This window comes from Semicossyphus pulcher, unplaced genomic scaffold (genome assembly GCF_022749685.1).
Source record: "Semicossyphus pulcher isolate SPU_LCO1_2020_fin unplaced genomic scaffold, fSemPul1.0.p SCAF_3, whole genome shotgun sequence".
NCBI classification, from domain to species: Eukaryota; Metazoa; Chordata; class Actinopteri; order Labriformes; family Labridae; genus Semicossyphus; species Semicossyphus pulcher.
Window position 1 is genome coordinate 27,345,721 of NW_027211704.1, and position 23,191 is coordinate 27,368,911.

The window sequence follows — 23,191 nt, forward strand, 5'->3', positions numbered from 1 at the left end:
TAAATAATTGCTTTTGTCATTACTATATATACAGAGAATTTTAGGCCAGTGATGGACCTGTCTTGGGTCACTCAGCCTTATGTTTCTTCTTTCCTTGCACTGTGCTCATTTGCATGCAAAGCACACATGAAACATTGTAATGTGTAGAATTAAGTTATATTATCTGCAGTGATCCAACCACAGCAGAAACAATAAGTGTGCAGCCCCAAATTAAGAACCTTTGTGAGGGAAAAATGACATGAATATCAATGGCAGGAGAAAACAAAAGATATTTATTTTTTGTTGTTAGCCTATAATTCTACAATCTGGATGGCAGGAATCTCTTCTGTTTGGATTGTTTTATGTAAATGCAAACCTGACATACTGTTGCCCTATTGGGCTCTAGCATGATACACAGACAAAGCCAATTAACATTCTTCTGCCTAAGAACTTCTGAATCATCTTCACAAGCTGGTAAGTTTACATGAAAAGGGAGCCTGATACTGTGCCATATATTTGAAAATGTATTCAACAACCGTTTCAAGGGGAGCTTTTATTACACAGTATTAAACTCTACAATAGTAATACTTAACAAGCACCTGAAGGATACAGATTTAAAGTTGGAAGATAGAAGGAAATATCCTTGTGGATATGTTATCTTAAGGACAACACTTGTGGATTTTTGATTCCTGGTCCATAAAACTCAATGGAAAAGTATTGTGTTATACTATGTATAATCTTACTGACTACATCACCTTTCAATCACCCATTTGTACTTATTAGGCATTGCAAACAATAGCTGTTGATTTTGAGAGTACACCTAGCTTTTAATACGAGATGAAATTCTCAGAGGCTGATTCCATTTTAAAAGATCCAACCACACAGGGGTTTCGACTTTGTTGCTTGATCTCTGAGTCTAGCATAAATAAGCCTATTTGGAATAAAATTTCTGAGATTTGCAGGATTCATTTGTATTACTGAGCCAACAATTCTTAAAAAATAACATACATATATAAAACAATAATTTATTATTTCTCTCATTTTACAAGACATCAATTTGTGTGGCTTAACTAAGGATTTGTAGAGCGTTTATTCTGTTCAATACATATGACACCCTAAAAAAGCAAAAGCAGCTACAAAGTTTGCTTCAATAAGCACAGATATTAATACTTTTAAGTAATAAACATCCTTCTTGATGTAACATACACAATGAAAAATCCTGTCAATAATTTGCAACAGAGGGTATTGCTGGTAATATAACTGTAAGAAATTGGCACCATAAGAGAGAAATAAAAAAAAATCGATTTGTTACAAAAAATGTATTTCTGAATTTACAAAAGTCCTTTTGAAAGGATTATATGTTATACCTTACAGGGAAATAGAGTTGTTTCCATGAAAGCAGTAAGTATGCATAACAGTAAAATACTGATAAGATATATAATATAAACAAATGAATGCAAAATAATGTAAATGCTGGCTGTGTATGTATTGCACTTGGGTCTTTACACACTTTCAAAACTGTTTTTTCGTTTCTGAAATTATTGGGAAGAGTAAAAATGTAAAAAAGGTTATTGAAAACGTTTCCAAACTCATACCCAGAGTCATGACCCAGTCATTTCAAGTCCAAAAAGGACCTTCTCTTTACCACAGTGGTGAAAAATTATTGTCCTGAAAAGGCTTTCCTTATTTCAAATTTACAAAATGTTGCCACATTGAACAAGGGCTGGATACTCTACCTGAACTGGTAGCGTCACTGGTAGACCACACTTCTGTCTGTCCTTCTCTTTCTAGCCTGCCATTTGAACTCAGACCAGGACTTAAACTGTGGTCACAGATAGGAGTGAGTTGTAAGCTCTTTTGCCATCTGGTGACTTTGTACCATGGGTCAGCAGTTCCTGTATAGTCATCCAGTTGTCAAATATTTTCTTATTTCTCTTTTTCATCAACTTTTTGTGGCTGAGTTGGATGATGTTGGGCTCCTTTTTGTCCTCCAGACAATCTGCTCGGCTCTGCTTCATGAACTCTCGGCGTTGCTTCTGCTCTTTGGCACGAACTGCATGCTGCTTCCTCTCCTCCCTGCTCCAGTAGCGGCCCATCTTAAGCTCACTTATGGCATCGTCGTCTGTGGTCATACCACTGCGCTCCTCGTGAATGCGCAGTGCACGCTCCCGCAGAAGCTTGTCTCGGACAGGCCGCTTCGTGATGTAGCGTGTGCCATCACTACGTATCTTAACCTTCCATTCCATTTTAGGCTCCAGATCACTCGGGATGATGGGGTCCCGGCACATGCTGACCAGACTCATCTGGCTATGGGCATACTCAACGGCTGATTTCTGCTGAATCAGCTGCATGTAGCTCTGGTAGTGCTGGGCATGTGCAGGGATGTGGGCGTGCTTGTACGGTGAATGTGGCCGAGACAAGTTTTGCCTCGACTTACTGGTCTCCCCATGTTTCCTTTCCTTACTCTCTGCCTGCAGGGCTCCATCTGAATCCTTGGAGGAGTCTCTGCTCTGACTGAGGCTAAATGCTTCCTGCACAGGGGACAGGAGAGGTTTAAGCATCCTGACGTTGGAGCTGGTGGAGACAGATGCCCCAGCTGGACCCTGATTCCCTGCTCCTCGGTGGAGTGAGTTGTCAGGAGACAGCTCCAACGTGAGAGGTGTGCTGCGACAGCTCTCACCAGTGTTGTAGGCACTGGAGCTGTCTTTGTCTGATTTCTCTGGCAGCTCTGTAATGTCTGAGAGCTCATGTCGGCGTGCGTCAATGCTTGTATTGTAGTTGCGGAAGCCACTGTTGTGGAGCATCCAGGACTCACGGCACTGCTCTCTGAGCAGCTGCATTTTGTGAGCACGAACAATATTCAGGCACTCCAGCTCAATAGTGCGCAGCTCCTCATTAAGCAGCTCTAGCTCTTTGTCCACACCCTCCTGACCACCTGCCTCACCAGCCTGGTAGTATGGAACTTCAGTGTTCCCCATCTGGCACTTCAGTTCCAGGAGTTCTCTGAAACGCTCACACTCATCAGCAGTGATTCCCAGAAAGTCAGTGTCAGTGCATTCCGCAGAGATGAATGACTCACTGCTGAAGGGAAGGTCAGTGCTGCTGAGGGTGTCCTGGCTGTAGGTCAGCTTTCCGTAGCTGCCCAGCGTGTTGGACGCTGTTGTCTGGTCATCACCAAGGTTCTCCTGCTCTGAGCTCTCATCGTTTCGCGTACTTTCATCTGTACGACCAAGACCACTATCCTTCTCATGGTGAATCGACAGAAGAGTGGCCGTGTCTGTAGTGCCTCCGTCGTCTTCCTGCTTCTTCTGTACAAACAGACAATGGGATTACTCAAAACAAATGCTGCATCCAAGAAGAGAGAAAGCACACTGATATCAAGTAGAATATTGCAGTCAATATTATTGAAAGTGTTTTTCATAGTTTGTAGTTTGTTTTTCATAGTTTTTCATAGAACACTCTAGTGCACAGGGGTCAAACTCAATCGGAGAGGGGGCCGAAATTTAAAACTGGTTCTTAGGCGAGGGCCGAACGGGGTCAACATTTCTTGGACAACAGACTTAAATAAACCAAGAGACAATGACAAATTAGTCATACAGAAATACGAAGCTCCCAAGACATCTTATAGAATTCAGAACAAAACAAGGGTATAAAAAAATGAGAGATTCAATTTAAAATTAAAGACACATCAGCATCATTAATTTTGTTTATGTCTCCCTCTCTATCAGAGTAATTTCCAAAAAAGTTGTGTTAAACATGCATCAAATACTGCCAGAAAACTTTACATTTTCTCAAGAAAATCTTAAATATTCAGTTTTCTTATTCACAACACCATCAAGCAAAATAAGAGTATTTTAAATGTGATCAATCTGGTGAAAATTTGCAAATACTTCACTCTGCTCTTATGCTCATTTGCCAGGGCCAGATGCTTGGCATCTATTCTTGGCTGCAAGTTAATTAATGTTTGGGGTTAGGTTTTGAGCTGTGGACACTCTCAGGATGGAGTGAAGGTGTGCATCAGTTGCTTACACAGGTATGTGCTTCCAAACATGCAGAGCATTCAAGCAGCTTGTACACGGAGTTGGGGTTGTTTCACAGTTCTATCAGCTCCATTTGGATGTTTACAGGTGCTCTTTCCACGTCAACTACAAACTACTACTGAGCAGTTCAAATTCAAATTTTTGAGCTCCATACTCTGCAAATAGCCATGTGAACTCTGAGGTCCGCTCAGTTTATCGGCATAACGCGCAGTTGGGAACAAAGCGAGGGAGACCTGGTTTGTTATTGTTTGGCAAAATGAAAAGTTTTCTTGCTGTATCTGAGTCTCCAACAGGCACAGCTTGGCTTGTTAAGCTCTCGCTGCATCATACATGTCCGTGATCACGCGGTCTCCTCCCTGAAGCTCAAGTTTTAGCGCAGTGAGAAGCTTTGTTATGTCACACAGAAATGCCGACTCACACTGTTGGTGCTCACAGGTCTTGATTGGCACGCCCGTTGTTGCAGTGCATTCTGAGATTTGTAGTATCAGCGGTGTGTGTGCTGTAGACCGGCGGGCCAGTTATGATAGACATATGATATTATCTCGTGGGCTGGATATAACTGTATCGCGGGCCAGATGTGGCCCACAGGCCTCGAGTTTGACACCTTCGTTCTAGTGTATAATTTTTTCTCACATTATATATGACAAAACATTAGATATTGGATTTCTGCTGATTTTGTAAATGTGTGTGAAATACAATGTTTGATTAATTAATGTTGCTTCAAAAGCAAAGGAGGAACATTATCAAAAATGTTGTAAACCATTGCACGGATGAAATATAAATATCTAATGTGTCTAATTTGGAATAAGTATTTTACAAGAAATGCTGTATTTTATATTGCTCTTGAAGGTTTTAATTTGATATGGACCAATAACCTTGACATAGTTTCTGACAATGAATATGTGCTTTTCCCTGTCTGTATGTTCTGTTAAGAACAACAAATCGTAGCTAAATTGTAGCAAACAAACTGTAGCTAAAAATATTTAACAGCTGTTACCATCATCAGAATCGGCTTTTCCAAAATAACACACGTGTAAGTGCAAATTAATTGAGCAATATAAATTTTAAAGGTGCAAATCTACGGAAGAGGATTAGGGGCACTGAAAAAAATAAATAAATTAAGGTCCAATAAAAAAATTCTTTAATTTTATTCTGAGAATTCTGACTTTTTTCTCAGAATTCTGACTTTAATCTCAGAATTCTGACTTTTTTCTAAGAATAAAATACATTTTTTTTTTATTGGACCTTAATTTTTTTTTTATCCCAGTGGCCCTAATCCTCTTCCTTACGAATCTGTATATCTTTAGTAGTGTGTGTACCTGCTGCAACATGCTGGCAGTGAACTGCATGGCCTGACGGTGCTGCTGCTCCAGCATATCCATGTGGAGGTCATCCAGAAAGTCGTTTCTTTCGTCATCTATCCAGCCCATGTCCAGCTAAGACACAGTGGGGAGAAGAAACATGTCATTACATGCAAATATTATCTGCAATGTTTTTTTTTTAAATGATTTTTGGGCTTTTTATGCCTTTGTAGCGTGGTATCAGGATAGGCCTGATCCAGGCCCGACCTGGTTATTTGACCCCACCAGGAAGAGAGCTAGACCGCTAGCTCGGCTTTGGATCAAAGTGGACACTAATGGAATCCAGGGGGGGTTTACAACCCTCTCCCCCATTTGTTTATACATTCTATAGAATCAGGAGGTAGACCGTGGGACAACCTCCAATAAACAACAATGATTGTTGGTGTTTAAATGTTTGCATTTAGAATAGTATGGTGGGATAAGTAACCAAATGCTTTGATCCACGGACTGTGAACAACAGGGACGAGTCACACCTCAGATCCCTGGGGCTTGAAAGAGTTTGTGGATCACTTATCTGCTTTCCCCCCCTCTCCCTCACAGAGACAGGAGAAGGGAGGGGTGAAACAGAGCTAACTCAGGACAGAGAAAATGTTGATTCATCAATGTGGTTCTCTTATTTGGTTTTAATAGTCTGTAAAAACACACACACATATATATATGCACACACATATACATTCACATATAAATGTGTGTTCACCATGATATGTTTAGTGCTGAATGAACTATTACTTTCATGAACTGTTTATTTAATCTTATTCTGTGTATCATAACCCAGCGATGTTTGGAGTCTACACGCAGCTGAGAGTCCAGAGGTATCGAATATGTGGGGGTTAGATAGATGAGATTATCTACTTTAAGTTTAGGAAGAAATAGTTTATCGAATAAGAAAGTTCCGGAGAAAGGAGTGGTCAACTTCACGCCACTTTGATTGGACACTGCCCTCGGGAGAAGAGACCCTTTAAATAGGAGACGACACCCCAAGATCTCTCTCTTACACCCTCTCTTACTTTTCTCTTGCTTCTTCCCTTTTTGTGCTACACCCTTCGTCCCGGCCGCTGACAAGCGCCTCCGCCTCCCCCTTCCTCCGTAACTTCTTCCCTTTCCCCTTTTTAAGTTTTGCCCGTGAGTAGGCCCAGAACCTGCGTGCACTCTGCCGTGCTGAAGACCTCGCATGTCAACATTGCTCCAGCATTAGATCCGAACTGCTCAAAATATAGACTCTAGTTCTCCCGGTGCTCAAGCCCCGGCGCTCGGACAAAATCTCAGTCCCGAGCCCAGAAGACGCATTCAGCCTCCATCCGGCTCAGGCCGCAACGCGGGACTGACCGGCACGTCATCATCTAGAGAGACCGAACTGGCCGTGCGGCGCCGCTCCGAGGGAACCCGGGTACAAGCCCCGGCATTAGACGCTTCGAACCACGCCGACCTGACGCTCTCCACACACCTCATCTGCAACGCGGTTGACCCTCCTCACCCTCCGAGTAGGTCTAACTTTGGTTTTACTGTATATTGGGGTTGATGCTTTAGTCACAGAATTGTTAGGAAGGTTAGTATAAGGTTTTTGGCGATATACCTCCTAATATCTCGGCTGCTACACTTCACTCCTTTGAACAGGTTTCAATCCATCTTCATCATATTCATCCTGTTATTAATCGTTTCACGTTCATAACCATATTTAGCTATCTCATGTATGTTTAGTAGTATTAGTCAATAAATTCTTCATTTATAAAGTACTGATTCAAGTGTCTTTGTGTGTGTGAAGTACTAAGCCTCTGTACACCGCGAAACAAACTCAATTCTAGACTGTAGCAACCTTCAGATTATGAGAGTGAATTAAAATAATTAGGTAACTAATTATATGTTTTCCCTGTTTTTTCAAAATTGGGTGGTGCCCCGTTAGATACCTATGATAGGTTAAGTCTTTTAATTAACGTTAAAGTTAACTTCTCGTCACTATAGAGTGCAGGCATTCTATGACGAGTCTAATTAATTATTAAATAATTAATCGGCCGATTTACGCTACACCTTTATTTCAGAGAGAGGACAGTGGATAGTGGCGGAAATGGGGGAAGAGAGAGTGGGAACAACACGCGGCAAAGGGCCGAGGCCGGGAGTTGAACCTGGGGCGTTACCGCCGCCCATCAAGGATCACAGATCAAGGATGTCTTGATTATCCCCAAGGGGCAATTTGTTTTACAGCCAGCAGTACCACACAACAATCACACCAACAAGAAAAGGTTTAAAATAAGAACCATATCAATGGTTACAAAAAGGCAATGACAACAAATCAATAAATAAACAAATATCACTTTGAGCTACTTAAAAGGCTGATGGCAGTTGGGACAAAAGAGTGTTACAGTCTGTTTGTTCTACAAGTCAGTACAATGTAATGGCGGCCAGAAGGAAGCAGCAAGAACATATTAAAAAGAGGATGGTCCGGATCGTTCAGGATTGAATGGGCTTTTTTAAGAGTCCTGAGTTTGATCACCTCAGTCAGGTCTGCAATTTTGCAGCAGCTCTTGACCATGCCCAGCATCCTGTTTTTATTTTTTAAATTAAGAGATCCGTAAAAAACAGATTTAAAAAAATGTAAGAACAGATTCAATAAAACAAGAATAAAACATTTTCATAAAAAGCCTGTCAACATTGAAATTGCGTAGCTTGTTTTTTTACAAACAGCGTCAACCTGAGGTTCAGAGGTCAGTTTATCGTCCACGATAGTACCAAGGTATTCATATTGCCTCACAGACTGTACATTCTGACCACTGATGACAGCTGGAGTGATGGCAGTGTTTTTTTTCCCTAAAATCCACTGTCATCTCCTTGGTTTTTGACACATTCATGTTTAAAAAGGAAGATTCATACCAGTTAATAAAATCAGCTAAAACAGGGCCATGATCCGGGTCAACGTTATGAAGCAGAGACACAATCACAGAGTCATCAGCAAACTTTATGACACCCTGTGTGTCGACTTTGACATTCATTGGTATATAAAATAAATAAAAGTGGAGAAAGGACGCACCCTTGTGCTGACCCTGAAAAAATAAAATCAGATAAAACCCCATTAACTCTTACACACTGAGATCTGTCAGTTAAAAAGTCCATCAGCCAGCTGATCAGGCCAAGATCAATGTTATGGAAGCTCTGTAGTTTTTCTGCTAAAATGTGAGGCTGCAAAGTTTTGCTTGAAAAATTGAACACTACCCAACACTACTATTAAAAGTTGTACTTTACTTTGGGGGCACAAAAACAGCTTTCAATTTCAAGACACCGACATTCCTTTCTAAAAGTGACCATATCAGATTTTAACATAAAATATCTTGTTGTCCTAAGCTTTCAGTTCATATCAGTAATAACCAATTTGATGGACACAATATTTATAATTACCATTTGAGATTTTCACAGTAAATACCTTAAGCTTTCGGTTCATACCAATAATGACTTATTACCTGGATCTCTGGCCTGGCCACCAGCAGAGAGATATTCGGGTTCCCCTCACTAGTTAGCAGCGCCACAGCATCCTCCCGGTTCTGGATTTCAACACCATTGATCTTGAGGGACAAATGGAAATATTGAGATACCTGATCTTATTTAAACACTTAAACACACTACAGTAATACATAAAATGAATAGCAATGAGACAAATAAAACTGCTGAGACTGCAGTGAGCTTACCTGAATGATTTTGTCCCCTTCTCTAATTCTGCCATCCTGTGCAGCAATGCTATTAGGATCGATCTAAAAAGAATATGAGATAGAGATTAACAGCTGCTCATAGCTAACTATTGAGGGGGATTTGAGCTCCAACCTGTATTGCATACTTCACTAATGTAGATCCCAGCTTCGTCCTCGTCATCAGTCCTGTAACAGATCGTCAACCCAAGCTTGTCCTGGATATTTGCTCGGTACAAATCTACTTCCTGGTAAGAAACATGCACAAATGAATATTATACATCTTATGTATCTTTTTTCCCAGGATTAAATAGAACATGGTTGTATTTTTGTTTCATGTTTTTCTGGCCAGCCTGAATATATTAAATAGGTAAAGGGGTCGTGGAGCAATGGTATTCTGTTAATCACTATATTGACTCTTGCAGTCTCCCAGCTAGCAGGCAACGTTCCTATAACATTGGCTAACATTGCCTGCAAGTTCTAATTACGTTTGAAAGAAAACATTTTAATCTAATATTCAAAGAAATTTTAAGGATGTTTATCATTTCAAATAATGCAGAGAACGTTCTCCTACTATTAAAAACATTGCACGTTACATTCTCAGAATGTTCTTAGAACAAAACATTTCTAGCTGGGCTTTCACTGTCCACTGATAGAAAAAGAGATGCTGCTATGGACTGCAGATGGTTAGAATATGGCTTTTTTTCTTGTTAAATGGTAAATGTAATTATGTAGCACCTTTGTAGTCTTCCACCAATCCAAGGCACTTTTACACTACATGTCACATTAACCCATATGTATGCATATGCACTGATGTAGTGCCATATAAGGTCATTTATCAGCACGACTTCAAGCACATTCACTGACTGCAGGCTATGCCTCCAGGAGCAATACGTATCATGCCCAAGGCTACTTCGGCATGTCTGACTGGAGGAGCTGGGGATTGAACCGCCAACCATCCAATTGAAAGGCAGCTCACTTTACCTCAGAGTCACAGCCACACCTTTATCTCACAGATGATAGCTTTTTTTTTTTAATTTAAAATTTTTTAGTGAACAATAATGCCAAACTACTTTACATCATATTAATCAGCATTTTGATCAGATGTTTTGACATTTGCCTTTTGTAATACAATATTATACAATTACTATTCAGTTCCCTGTTGTGTGTCTGTGTACAAAGGGCCATCAGCCATCAGACTAAAAAAGATATTTTCAAATTGGTTGTTTTTTCCTTAAATATAACATGATAATTATCCCCCCTATTGTGGTGAAATCTCAGATAAGACTCAGATGGGCTGTTATGGAAGTCTTTGAAAGTTTGGTCTAAAACTATGGAATGCATTAATTCAGTTCAATCTAACCACGAGCAGTGATAAAACAATAGCCACCTTTATGTAGTATTTTGTTGGGTAATTCATAATTCCCTATTTTAGTACACTACTGGAGACAGTGAAACTGAAGTTGAAGCGAGGAAACAGGAATCAGAATTCCATCTCTGTAATTTGCATGGGTTAAATTCAGAGGTGGGCAGTAACAAAGTAAATTTACTTGAAGGGGGTGTCAGGGTCATCAGAGGTCAATGAGGGAGCACAACAGAAACTTGATCATGGCCACATCCAGGCATTGTTAGCATGCATCACCAGATTAATAACTTCAAATCTTCAAATCTTCTAATTGTCCACTGGGTCTCATCTCCACTGCGTAGTAATAGATTAATGATGTCAACATGGTGCATCTGCTGGAACAAACCAGCAACTATATTACTGTCTGGCCTCTATATAAGTGTCTGTATATGGGGAGAGGAGAGTGCCCCCTCGAAAAAAATATCCTGACAATATCCTTGTGGTCGTTAGTAGGGGCATATGATTTGATATACAAATCCCTTTTACATTGCCAGTTCAAACCGGGACTGTTACACCTCTGTTACATCTCGTCTTTCATGTAAAACCCATGGATGCAAAATCGTTGGGTGAAGTTGTTCTGCCTCTGAGCTGGCCTCTGAGGTAGTAACAGAGTGGAAACGGTGTGAGTGTAAACTGCAGAGGGTGGAACAGAGCCGTGTGTGTATGTGAAGCCATGTGTGTATGTGAAGCTCACACATACACACACCTTGTGCCTGTTTTTCTTATGGAACACCGGAACGCAACGTAAAACACACTGGGGGGCAACATTACGGGCATGACTTGGTTCAATGGTTAATGGCAAAGGCTGCGTTACAGCGGAGCTGCATAATGGAGCTGTTGCAGAATTGCAATGTAAAAAGGGCTACAGAGAGGGCCTTATTTGTACTTATTTAGCAACAATGCACTGCTGTCTGTATATAGATTTCACTGAAAGGAGAGTGGAGAAAAAGGAAGACAATTTAAGTTTACCTCATATTCCAGTTCCTCTCGCTCTATGTCCTGGTGTATGCCCTCCAGGAAGTCATTGGGGTCAAAGTATGCATGTCTGGAAGGATGTCTGTGAAAAGACACAAGATAAACTAAAAATGTGGAATGCAAATATGACAAACATACATTAAATAAGGAGAGAAACTTTTCACAAGAGAAACAAACTATTCTACTACTAACTACTATATTGTCAATAAGAGATTTAAGATTGCCAAGTTTAAATTAGAATAGTTTTAAGAATTAAACGTAAAAAATCATGCTTAAATCAGATATAAGGAAGCTACACCGAGAGGCTAAACAAATTAATTACGTTATTTATTTGACTAGGAAATCAATTAAAGAAATCACAATTATTCATTCAAGGAGAGCTGTTTCCATTACACAGTGTAAAATGTGGCCAAACTTTAGGCTCCAGGGCTGAAGACACACACACACACAGGAATGACAGAAGCAACTTAGAAATGTGAAAACCCAAACCCAAATGAACCATCACTTGCCCCCTGAGGGGCTGTCAACTCTCATAAGTGACAATTTTTACTTTAAATTTGGTAGACACCCGGAGAGATCACAGCAGTGTGGTGTAAATTAGATGTGGTTCTCTTACTGAAGTATAAGAGAAAGGTGGGATGGGGAAGTGATGTTATCAACATTTCTGCAGAGTTACAGCTTCTGGTACTGATAAAACAATGAAATATAATTTTTAAATGATGGTCTGAGTAATAGCTCCATCAGTTTGAAGGCTTATGAGACCCCAAAGCCCATCCTGTAAAGGGACCTTTTATACTATGACACAAGATAGCAGAACTCCAAAGTTATCAAACAAACTGGGTGTTTAGCATATAACAAATGTTCCCTGAGGCAGGGAAACAGGGTACAACACATAAGTATGGGTATTGCGCCCTCGCAAGACCAAAAGAAGAAGAAAAGAAGACCCGAAGAACCTTTTTTAAAATGCCTGTAAAAGCCAAAGAGACTGTGGGGGGTCCCACCTTCCCATGGGACTACAAGGGACCCTGTGCAGTCTCTGCTCCTCAGTATAAACTGCACTTCACTGAGCTAAAAGGCAGTGAGGGGCTGACTTTTGTTTTACCTTGTTTCCCTCCCTCAGGGAACATTTGGAACAAAATAATATTATTTTTGTGACACCAAGCATCAAACAGATGCCACTTCAGTGTATATAACACCTGCATGGACACTGCTCTGGTACTCTGTATTATGTCAATGAGGTTTGCAGTTTATCCCTTTCAGGGGTCAAGCCCATAGGTCACAGATTTCAGGGTGCAGTTGCCAAATCTGGCCCCGGGCCTGCGATAGTAGGTCCTGTGTAGAAAGAGGCACCACAGTCTCCTTTTCAGAAGAGAAATTCTCTGCAACCAAGTTTACTTGGGCCAACGTAAGGTGATTAGGGTCATAGTTAATTCCCCTTCGCACACGCTCTAGTGTGGTCTGTAACAGCATCACTGGCGGAAACGCGTAAAGGAGTGTCTGAGGTCAATGATAAGCCAGCATATCTAAACCGAGGGGTGCGATCCCAGCGCTTTAGTTCATCATATGCAAGCCGAGAGGCACTGCTGGAATCATAGAGGCTATCAGTCCCAGCAGACTCACAGAGACTCACAGAGAAACTTGGTGCGCTGTGTCTCTGGCAGCTCTGAGTGTCAGCCACAAATGGCGCTGAGCGACCATCGTCTCAGCCAGGCCTTTTCCTAAAGAGACAGTTGCTGAACTCGTCGGAGGCTAAAATCCACTGTCCTACGAGCTAAACAAGCACTATGTAGGGAACCTTGTTAGCGATGTGGGCAGGGAGCTAGCTCACCTCCAGGCAGGCAGTTAAATAGCTTTCAAGGGTCCTACGGGAATCAGATTTTGCGAGGTGAAGTGCAAAAAGATCGAGGAGCAGAGACTGCGCAGCGTCTTATGTAGTTCCAGGGTAAGGCGGGACTTCCCTTACCCCCCACAGTCTCACTGGCCTTTACAGGTGTTTTGATAAAGGTTCTTAAGGTTGGCCTCATGAGGGCACAATCCCCATACTTAAGTGTTGTACTGAGTGTACCGACTGAAACAGAACAATCATTTAATTCTACATTGTGATAATTGCGAGGTTACCAGTAAAAATACAGCATTGTAACAAAGTAAAACGTATGGCCTCATTAGAATAAGCTATCTGAGAAAGTTTTTGCTGAAGTCCTCTATATGAGTACCTCCTTGGGTTCTTTTTTAAATGTCTAACAAGCCTGTTTCATTTTTTTTCATGCAGGGATATTGTCTGTCTGATTCCAACCTTTATCTCTATTCTGAAAAGAGTCCAGAAACCCTAGTGTGCCAGATTAAGGCGACCCATTTTCACATTCTGGCTTGAGGTCAAGGCCAGGTATGTCAGGCCTTGACTGAAGCCTCTGAGAAGCGAATAAATCTTATTGTCCTATCTTATCTTACTCTTCCGGAAGCAGATACTCGTCCAGCTCCGTCATTGGGGGTGAAGAGGAAGGGAGCTTTGTAAGAGCCATGATGTGTCTAAGGGTGATGTCAGTCTGGGTACTGACATCTGAGAGCTGGGATTCAGCAGCCTGGCTGACCAGTTTGGGATGCAGGGCTCGGCGCAGAACCTGGACCATGATGGGCTCCTTGGCAGTGCAGAAGGCTTCGACTGCCTGATCGTGGGTGGACTTGAAGAGATCCTTGCCATTGACCTATAAGAATAATTTGAATAATGGATGCAATTATTATCTCTGATGATTAAGACCTCACACAAAGCACTGTGTCTACACAAACTCAGCAGCGACGATCTGGCTGAGAAATTATTTATTATTGCCTCAGTTCCTTTAACAGGGCCACAGTCAGATCAAGCAGAATAAAACCTTAATGAGGAAGAGACTCTTTTCAATCAATCAATCAATCAAATGTTGTTTGTATAGCGCCAAATCACAACCAAAGTTATCTCAAGACACTTTACAAAAAGAGCAGGTCCGTCCTCTTTGTTATATTATTTAGAGAGAGACCCAATATGAATCACCATGAGCCACAATTGGCAACATTTGGCACAGTGGCAAGGAAAAACGTCCTTTTAACAGGCAGAAATCTCGAGCAGAACCAGGCTCATGTTGAACAGCCATCTGCATCGACTGGATGGGCCAAAAAATGGGATAGAGAGAGATGAAGGATAGAGACGGGCAGACAGAGCAACAACAACAACATACAGTGTGTTCTTGTTACAACAACATCATATGTTCTTGTTACATCAACAGCAGATAATACTTAGGGTTACAAAGCCAATAATAACTGTACAAATGTGTGTAAAATTAGCAAGAACAGCATAGTAATGATGATAGGCTGATAATAATAATTGTAGCAATTTGAAGTCAACAGGTCAATGATTAGCATTAGCAACTATATTAAAGATACTATGGGGAAGACTGATTTCGAGCAAGTCTGAGTCGAGCAGGTCCACGGCAGCAGGTGGTCTGCAGCAACGAGGAACCCAGGAACCTACGAGACAAGGGAGCTCAAAAACTCCCGGGAAGACATATGGTTAGTAATGTTAATGGGACAAGAAGATACATAGTTAATAAGATGAATTAATAAAACATAAATGCACACAGAGAAAGTGGGAGAGAGAGAGAGAGAGGGAAAGACAGGAGCTCAGTGTGTCAGATCCCCCGGCAGATTAAGCCTATAGCAGCATAACTATGGGCTGGTCCAAGCCTAAGCCAGCCATAACTATAAGCTTTATCAAAGAGGAAAGTTTTAGTAGATTATTCCAAAGGAGGGGGGCCTGATAATTGAAGGCTCTACCTCTCATACTACTCTGCATTCTGGGAGTGCAATGTTCTACAGGGGGTAATATGGCACTATGAGCTCCTTAAGATATGATGGTGCCTGACCATTAAGAGCTTTGTAAGTAAGAAGAAGGATTTTAAATTATATTCTAGATTTTACAGGAAGCCACTGCAGAGAGGCTAACACAGGAAAGATGGGATATTTTTCCTAGTTCTTGTCAGTACACCTGCTGCAGCATTTTGTAACAGCCCAAGAGTCTTTAGAGACTTATTAGAGCAACCTGATAATAACGAATTACAGTATTCCAACCTAGAAGTAATGAATGCATGGACTACTTTTTCTGCATCGTTTTGAGACATATTTTTTGCTGTGCTGTGAGGGGGAAAAAAGGCTGTCCTTGAAATGTGTGTGGGATAAAGGACATATCCTGATCAAATAGAACTCCCGGATTCCTAACAGTAGTGCCGCATGCCAGGCTGATGCCATCTTGGGCAGTTATATCATTAGAGAAAGAATCTCTGTGGTGTTTGGGGCCAAGCACAATAACTTCAGTTTTGTCTGAATTAAGTAGCAGAAAATGTCTGTTCATCTAGGTCCTTATGTCCTTAAGGCATCATTCTAGTTTAGTTGGCTGATTGGTTTCATCTGGCTTCATTGAGTATCATCTGCATAACAATGAACATGTGGGGTGTTTCCTCATGATATTACCCAGAGGAAGCAAATATAAAGTGAAAAGAATCGGTCCAAGCATAGAACCTCGTGGAACTCCATGACTAACTTTGGTGTGCATAGAGGACACATTACGAACATTAACAAACTGAGATCGATCTGATAAATAAGATTTAAACCAACTTAATGTGGATCTTGTAATGCCAATTAACTGTTCTTGTCTCTGTAACAAGATGTGATGGTCTATTGTGTCGAAGTGCTGTCACAGTGTTATGGTGGACTCTGAATCCTGACTGAAAGTCCTCAAATAGACTGTTGTTGTGAAGGAAGTCACACAACTGATTAGTACCTACTTTGCGATATATATATATATATAGATATAGGTCTATAGTTAGCTAAGGTGCCTGAGTCAAGAGTAGACTTTTTTGGAAGAGGCTTAATTACAGCTAGTTTAAATGACTGTGGTGCCTGTCGATACAGACCATGTCTAGTAAAGAAGTGCTACTTAAGAGAAAGACTTAAGCAGCTTGGTTGGAATCGGGTCTAAAAGACAGGTTGATGGTTGAGATGAAGATATCAAAGCATTTAGCTCGGGAGGATCAATTGGAGAAAAACAGTATACGTAAACATCAGGTTTTTGAGCAGTTTACAAAGATAAATCTGCACCAGTTAAGGGCAGGAGGTTACAAATTGTGTCTCTCGTCTTAAGGATTTTGTCATTAAAGAATCTCATGAAATCATTACTGCTGAGGGCTATAGGAATACATGGCTCGATCTCACTATGACTCTCTGTCAGCCTAGCTACAGTGCTGAAAAGGTACCTGGGATTGTTTTTTTATTTTCTTCTATTAAGACTATTTTGCCAGGTAAACGAGACTCTTCTGTTTTGGTGGATCACCACATTATTTGAAATGTATGCGAAAGTTGCTTCAGGTTACGAGTTTCTGAGTCATACCATGGAGCTAGCCTTTGTCGTTTAATAATCTTTTTTACGGGGGCAATCGAATCTAGAGTACTTCTCAGTGAACCTGCAGTACTATCAACAAACTGATCAAGCTGAGAGGGACTAACATTAGCATTAGAGCTTTCTGTAGTAAAGAGATATGGTAAAGAATTAAAAGCAGCTGGAATTGCTTCCTTTAATTTAGCTACAGCCCTATCAGACAAACATCTTGTCAGTACATTTTTTTTAACTGGAGAGTAGTCAATTAGTAGGACATCAAATGTTACAAAATAGAGGATTTTATGGAAAGACACGTTTTTCGTTTCAAGGCCATATGCTAGAACAAGGTTGAGGGTGTGGTAAAGTGGTGAGTAGGCTTGTTTACACTTTGAGTGAAGTCAATAGAGTCTAATAGAGACATAAATGCCATGCTAAGGCTATCATTATCAACATCCACATAAATATTAAAGTCACCTGCAATAATTATTTTATCTGTACTCAGGACTAAATTTGATAAAAACTCTGAGAATTCAGTTAGAAAAAGAGTATGGGCCAGGAGGGCGGTATACTATCACAAATATATAGACTAATAAATAGGCTGTAAAGCTTTCCGGGCTGGGTGTGAGAACAAGGCTTTCAATAGAGCCGAAACTAAGTTTTGATCTAGGGTTGATTAAAAGACTAGAATTGAAAATAGCTGCCACTCCACCACCTTGACCAATGTCTCGAGGAATATCAGTATTAAGATGACTGGGAGGAGAGGATTCATTCAAACTAACATATTCTTCCTGACACAGCCAAGTCTCAGTTAAAGAGATTAAATCAATATGATAATCTAATATCAGATCGTTTACTAATAGAGCTTTAAATGACAGGGATCTGATATTTAACAGACCACATTTCATTTTAATATTTTTTGGCACAACTGCAATTGTGGTTTTAATTGTAATTGGATTTTTATGATTTACCCTTTTTTATTTAAGTTTAAATTGACTAATAAAAGGTCTGGGTCGGGGGGCAGACACAGTCTCTATAACATTAACATTGTGGCTGGGAAACTGCTCAAAAGGAACCACAGAGCAATGTATAGGACTGCAGCTCTGCCTCCTGGTCTCAACTGTGGCTTGTCAGGTTAACATAGCCATACGGTATTACGGGACAAAAGAGCTGCACCATCCAAAGTGGGATGTGCCGTCTCTGCTAATCAGACCAGGCTTTCCCCAGAATGTCTGCCAGTTATCTAAGAAGCCCACGTAGTTTGCTGGGCACCACCTCGACAGCCAGTGGTTGAATGATGACATGTGGCTATACATAGCTCCAAAAATACTACATTTAATACAAGTACCCTTATCCTTAAAGGAGGTCAAGGTAGAACTAAACATCTGACACACTGAACAGGGCATATCAGCAGAGCGAGAGGCAGAAGGAGAAGCCATTTCAATAGATTAAGCTAACTGCTAAGCAAGTATAAAGTTAAACAGTTCAGCAGATAAGTCGCTAAAGTAACAATGACAGTGCTTGATGACAATGCATGTGTGTTTAAATAAACAACCTCAGTGATGACAATTAAAGCAAATTAATTGATTAAGTTCGAGTTAGTTCGAGCTCTATCGACAGCTAGAAACAGCACAGGAGAAAACAGTAGCAGAGAGAAAACAGGAAATGACGCAATACAATCACCGTAGTACGTCGCAGTCTTTTCAACGAATCAAGGTCATTAGCTGGGTCTCAATAGAGGAGTCACATTTCGGTAAGTAATTTCTCAGCTGAGGAATGTTGACCCCTTGAACGAGGGACGTAATTAATGAAGTAGCAATCAAAACGATCGATCGATTGTTACCAAATGATATCTGCACGTTTTTATAAGCTTTACAAACAGCGACAATCAATGCATTTACAGTTGGGACATACGGAGATACACAATATGATTGTTTAGATTAGATTGCGTAACAGAATTGCACATGATTGTGTGCGGACAGAGAGCGTCCGATGTCGGACCCTCTTTTACTGTTAGAACACTGTGTGGAGTAAACTGGTCCCGCTGTTTTTTATTTGGTTGCCACGACTTCACCTGTGATTGATGTCCTGTGACTCCTGTCACTGTTTCAGGGCTGCCACTGCAAAATGTAAGTAGCGGAAACACTGGTTTTCTTAGGACAGATTGAACTTTATTATGTTCTGAAAAAGTTATTGCACATTTTATTATATTTCTATTTGAAAGTTTTAGAACCACTGCGCTAACCTAAGAAGAGCAAAGGGCTGCAGCGTGTCCCAGAGAAGAAGCTTATTATAGAATAGAATAGAATGTCACAGAATCCAATAAGACTTCAAATCAAATAAAGAAGATTTAAGTCTGCTTACTGATCAATGCTGTCCAAACGTCTGAGAGCAGTTATTTTGCTAGAGCCAAAATGCCATTATATTACTGTAAGTTCGGCACAGTCATTCCAAACTGGAGACATAAATCATAAAACAAGCAGTTGCCCTGTATTTCAAGATTAATTTCCCGATGAATGTGACTGGTTGGTGCACATCCCTCTAGGTATGGCTGATCTCATTCAAATTGATCACGTAGTTTGACCTAACTGTGGTGATGTACATAATGCGTAGAACCAATTATAAATTGGATCCAATATATGAATACTTTGTATATACCTGACTTACACCTAGACAATGTATAAGTCAAGATTATATTTCTACACTGAACAGAAAAAACATATAAACGCAACACTGTTTTTGCTCCCATTTTTCATGAGCTGAACTCAAAGATCTAAGACTTTTTCTATGTACACAAAAGGCCTATTTCTCGCAAATATTGTTCACAAATTTGTCTAAATCTGTGTTAGTGAGGCATCTCTAAAATGTGCAGTTTTACTGTATTGGGGGGGTCCGGGGGGGGGGGTCATAAAACCAGTCAGTATCTGGTTTGACCACCATTTGCCTCACGCCGTACAACACATCTCCTTCGCATAGAGTTGATCAGGTTGTTGATTGTGGCCTGTGGAATGTTGGTCCACTCCTCTTCAATGGCTGTGCGAAGTTGCTGGATATTGGCAGGAACTGGAACACGTTGTCGTATACGACGATCCAGATATTCCAAACATGCTCAATGGGTGACATGTCTGGTGAGTATGCTGGCCATGCAAGAACTGGGGTGTTTTCAGCTTCCAGGAGTTGTGTACACATCCTTGCAACATGGGGCCGTGCATTATCGTGCTGCAACATGAGGTGATGGTTGTGGATGAATGGCACAACAATGGACCTCAGGATCTCCTCAAGGTATCTCTGTGCATTCAAAATGCCATCAGTAAAATGCACCTGTGTTCGTTGTCCATAACATACGCCTACCCATACCATAACCCCACCACCACAATGGGCCACTCGATTCACAATGTTGACATCAGTAAACCGCTCACCCACACGACAAACTGCAGTCAGGTCGAGACCCCGATGAGGACGACGAGCATTCAGATGAGCTTCCCTGAGACGGTTTCTGACAGATTGTGCAGAAATTCTTTGGTTATGCAAACCGATTGTTACAGCAGCTGTCTGGGTGGCTGGTCTCAGACGATCTTGGAGGTGAAGATGCTGGTTGTGGAGGTCCTGGGCTGGTGTGGTTACACATGGTCTGCGGTTGTGAGGCCAGTTGGATGTACTGCCAAATTCTCTGAAACGCCTTTGGAGACGGCTTATGGTAGAGAAATGAACATTCAATTCACGGGCAACAGCTCTGGTGGACATTCCTGCAGTCTGCATGCCAATTACACGCTCCCTCAAAACTTGCGACATCTGTGGCATTGTGCTGTGTGATAAAACTGCACATTTTAGAGGTGGATGGATTATCTCGGCAAGGAGAAGTGCTCACTAACACAGATTAAGACAAATTTGTGAACAATATTTGAGAGAACTAGGCCTTTTGTGTACATAGAAAAAGTCTTAGATCTTTGAGTTCAGCTCATGAAAAATGGGAGCAAAAACAAAAGTGTTGCGTTGATATTTTTGTTCAGTGTATTATAATTCAATCCGTTTCTGGTTTCAGGGCTGAGGCCCATCTACAAAGAACTACAGTATTATGTTCTGTCAATTAAATAAAAAAAATTAAAGGTCAAATACCTAAACAAAGAATGTATTTTGAAATTCAGGATTGGTCAAATAGCGATTATTTACATTATCAAGTCTGTTATTGCTTCAATTATACATGAAATTGACAATCACAATCTCCAAGTCCATGTCTTGGACAAAGCAAAGTTAATAGTCCTATTTTAAAAAACTCAAAACAGATAGTTCATTTTTGATTGGTATATGTCAATTAAAATTTTTAGTAATAATCCAAAAAATGCATTTATTGTTCAGCACTGATTCTACCCAAGTATCTTTAAAATTTAGAATGATAAAACCTCTACTGTTGCTCCTCTCGTGAGCACATTCTCTCTATGTGTAATGATGCATTTTTTGCTCCATTTTTTTTAACTCAAAAATGTGCAAAACAAGCACTGGAGTGTTAAATATAAACTTAAGTCCAACAGAGGTTTAAGCTGGAAAGCTCAGTGTCAGCATTCAGTGGACAATTAGGAGTTTGGCAGTGATTAGCACACACTCTCACTATCAGTATTAGCCCATTTTATACAAAGATCCTGCTATAACCACATTGCACCGGCATATTGGTGCCCAAGTGCTTGATAAATTAAACAGATAGATATACGTCATGTTAAGTAGCTGCTCTTGGGAACTGAGAAACACAAACATAGTAGCAAGAGTGCAGGACTATGTTTGAGGTCCCTTTCATGTAATGTTAATTAAACAGCATGCCAGTGTTTCAGAATCAAAAAATGTATGCTGAGAATGAGATGAAACACAACAGCATTGGTGCTTAGTGTGACATATAGCAGCGTTTAGCCCCCCCGGCAAGGCAGAATAATAGTGCAACATTCCTGCCCTTAACAGAATGTGTAAAAGGGGCTATTGAGCAAGCTGTCACCTCTTTACTCCCCCCCCCCCCCCCCATTTAAGCATGGCGGGCCACCTCTCAACGACCCCTATGACCAGAGTGGGGCATCTCAACTTCAGTAGCTCCAGTCGCCAACAAATACACTCCAGTCCACTTCTCTCCACTCTACTTCCACTCAGCCTGTGACCACAGAGACATGAGTGGTGCAAGGTCAGAATACACGATGAAGCTGTCTAATTCTCTTGCTAAAAAAGAAAAAAAAAACAACCGGAGCAAATTTCCATAAACTATTCCTGGGGCTCATACAGCTGTGTTCACAGTACCTGGCAAACTTCGTAGAGTAGTTTGTATTGCTTCTCCGGCTTCTGCAGGGTACAGAGACTGCATCCCATTGTGGACGAGATCACACCATCTAGACTCTCCCACCAGCCACTTAGACAGGAAGTGAGCACCACCAGATCATCTATTTCTTCTTCTCCTTTCTGACAGTCACTCTGTTTGCTCTATGTCTTGTTCTACAGCCACACAATGATTTTGGCTGGCAAGGTTGACTTCCCCCAGCCTTTGGCTGTATCTTTATGCTCAGCGTTCTCTCTCACAGACACCCCCCACCCTCTTTCTCGCCTCACATGCTCCAACCCTCTGACGCTCCTGCAGCCTTTTGCTGAGCTTACTGAGGCCAGTGCCAGAGCTATACACCCCCTTGTGTTCACAAAGACTTGCTCATTGATTATTCATAGTGTGTGTGTATGTGTGTGTGGGGGGGGTCTTCTTAATTAAGCATCTTTACATCTTTTATACTGAGAAAAAAAAACAGTTCATAAAAGAAAAGCTTTTCATTTAAAGTCTAAACTAAGCTTGTTTGTTTACAGTTCCAGTCTTTAGTCAAAATGTGACAAAAAGACAGTTATCTGGGACAACAGGTTAAGCACTCCATATTTGGCATTTATGCTTCCAAAGCTGTCCTCTGCAGCTTTGTTAAAGCATACCCTTTCTATGCCTCAGTTAAATTGACACTTGACTTCTGGTATACCAAACCAGCAGAAAGAGACACTTAGCATTCTTTCGTCATGTAAATATCTAGGCTGGCTATGATGTAGTAGGTCAACCCTTCGCAATTTGATTTCTATCTTGCTGTGAAATATGAAAGAGACTTAATTTAAGTCCACAGTGCCAAGCCACATACCTGGATATAGATTTCATGGCAGGAGGGGGATAGTCATGTCAGAGAAATAAACCTAACTGCTGGTGGTAGTGGTATTTCTTTCTGCTGATCCTTATCTCTCCTACCTACCTACCTCCCACATACGTGTTACTATGCCTTCAGCGTACGGTGTTCGATCAGCTGTTTGTGTCAGAGGTTTGTAGAAGAATCAACAAACAGAAGAAAATACAATATTATGGAAACAAC

At 40.9% G+C, this 23,191-nt stretch overlaps 1 protein-coding gene across 4 annotated transcripts in view; it reads right to left on the reverse strand.

The window, feature by feature from the left end:
- Positions 1 to 249: 249 nt before the first annotated feature.
- pdzrn3b (PDZ domain containing RING finger 3b) overlaps positions 250 to 23,191 on the reverse strand; it is a 102,330-nt gene continuing 79,388 nt past the window's right edge. For 2 of the 4 annotated variants that reach the window (XM_069677666.1, XM_069677664.1), the window contains 7 exons: positions 13,880 to 14,133; positions 11,426 to 11,513; positions 9,201 to 9,299; positions 9,055 to 9,117; positions 8,830 to 8,931; positions 5,339 to 5,455; positions 250 to 3,287 (listed from right to left, as the gene is read on the reverse strand). In XM_069677666.1, the coding sequence (XP_069533767.1) occupies positions 1,797 to 3,287; positions 5,339 to 5,455; positions 8,830 to 8,931; positions 9,055 to 9,117; positions 9,201 to 9,299; positions 11,426 to 11,513; positions 13,880 to 14,133 (2,214 nt within the window). In that variant the 3' untranslated portion in view covers positions 250 to 1,796. Of the gene's footprint in view, positions 3,288 to 5,338; positions 5,456 to 8,829; positions 8,932 to 9,054; positions 9,118 to 9,200; positions 9,300 to 11,425; positions 11,514 to 13,879; positions 14,134 to 14,456; positions 15,223 to 22,103; positions 22,565 to 23,191 lie in introns of those variants that run through there. The other 2 variants (XM_069677667.1, XM_069677668.1) reach the window with 2 other exon arrangements.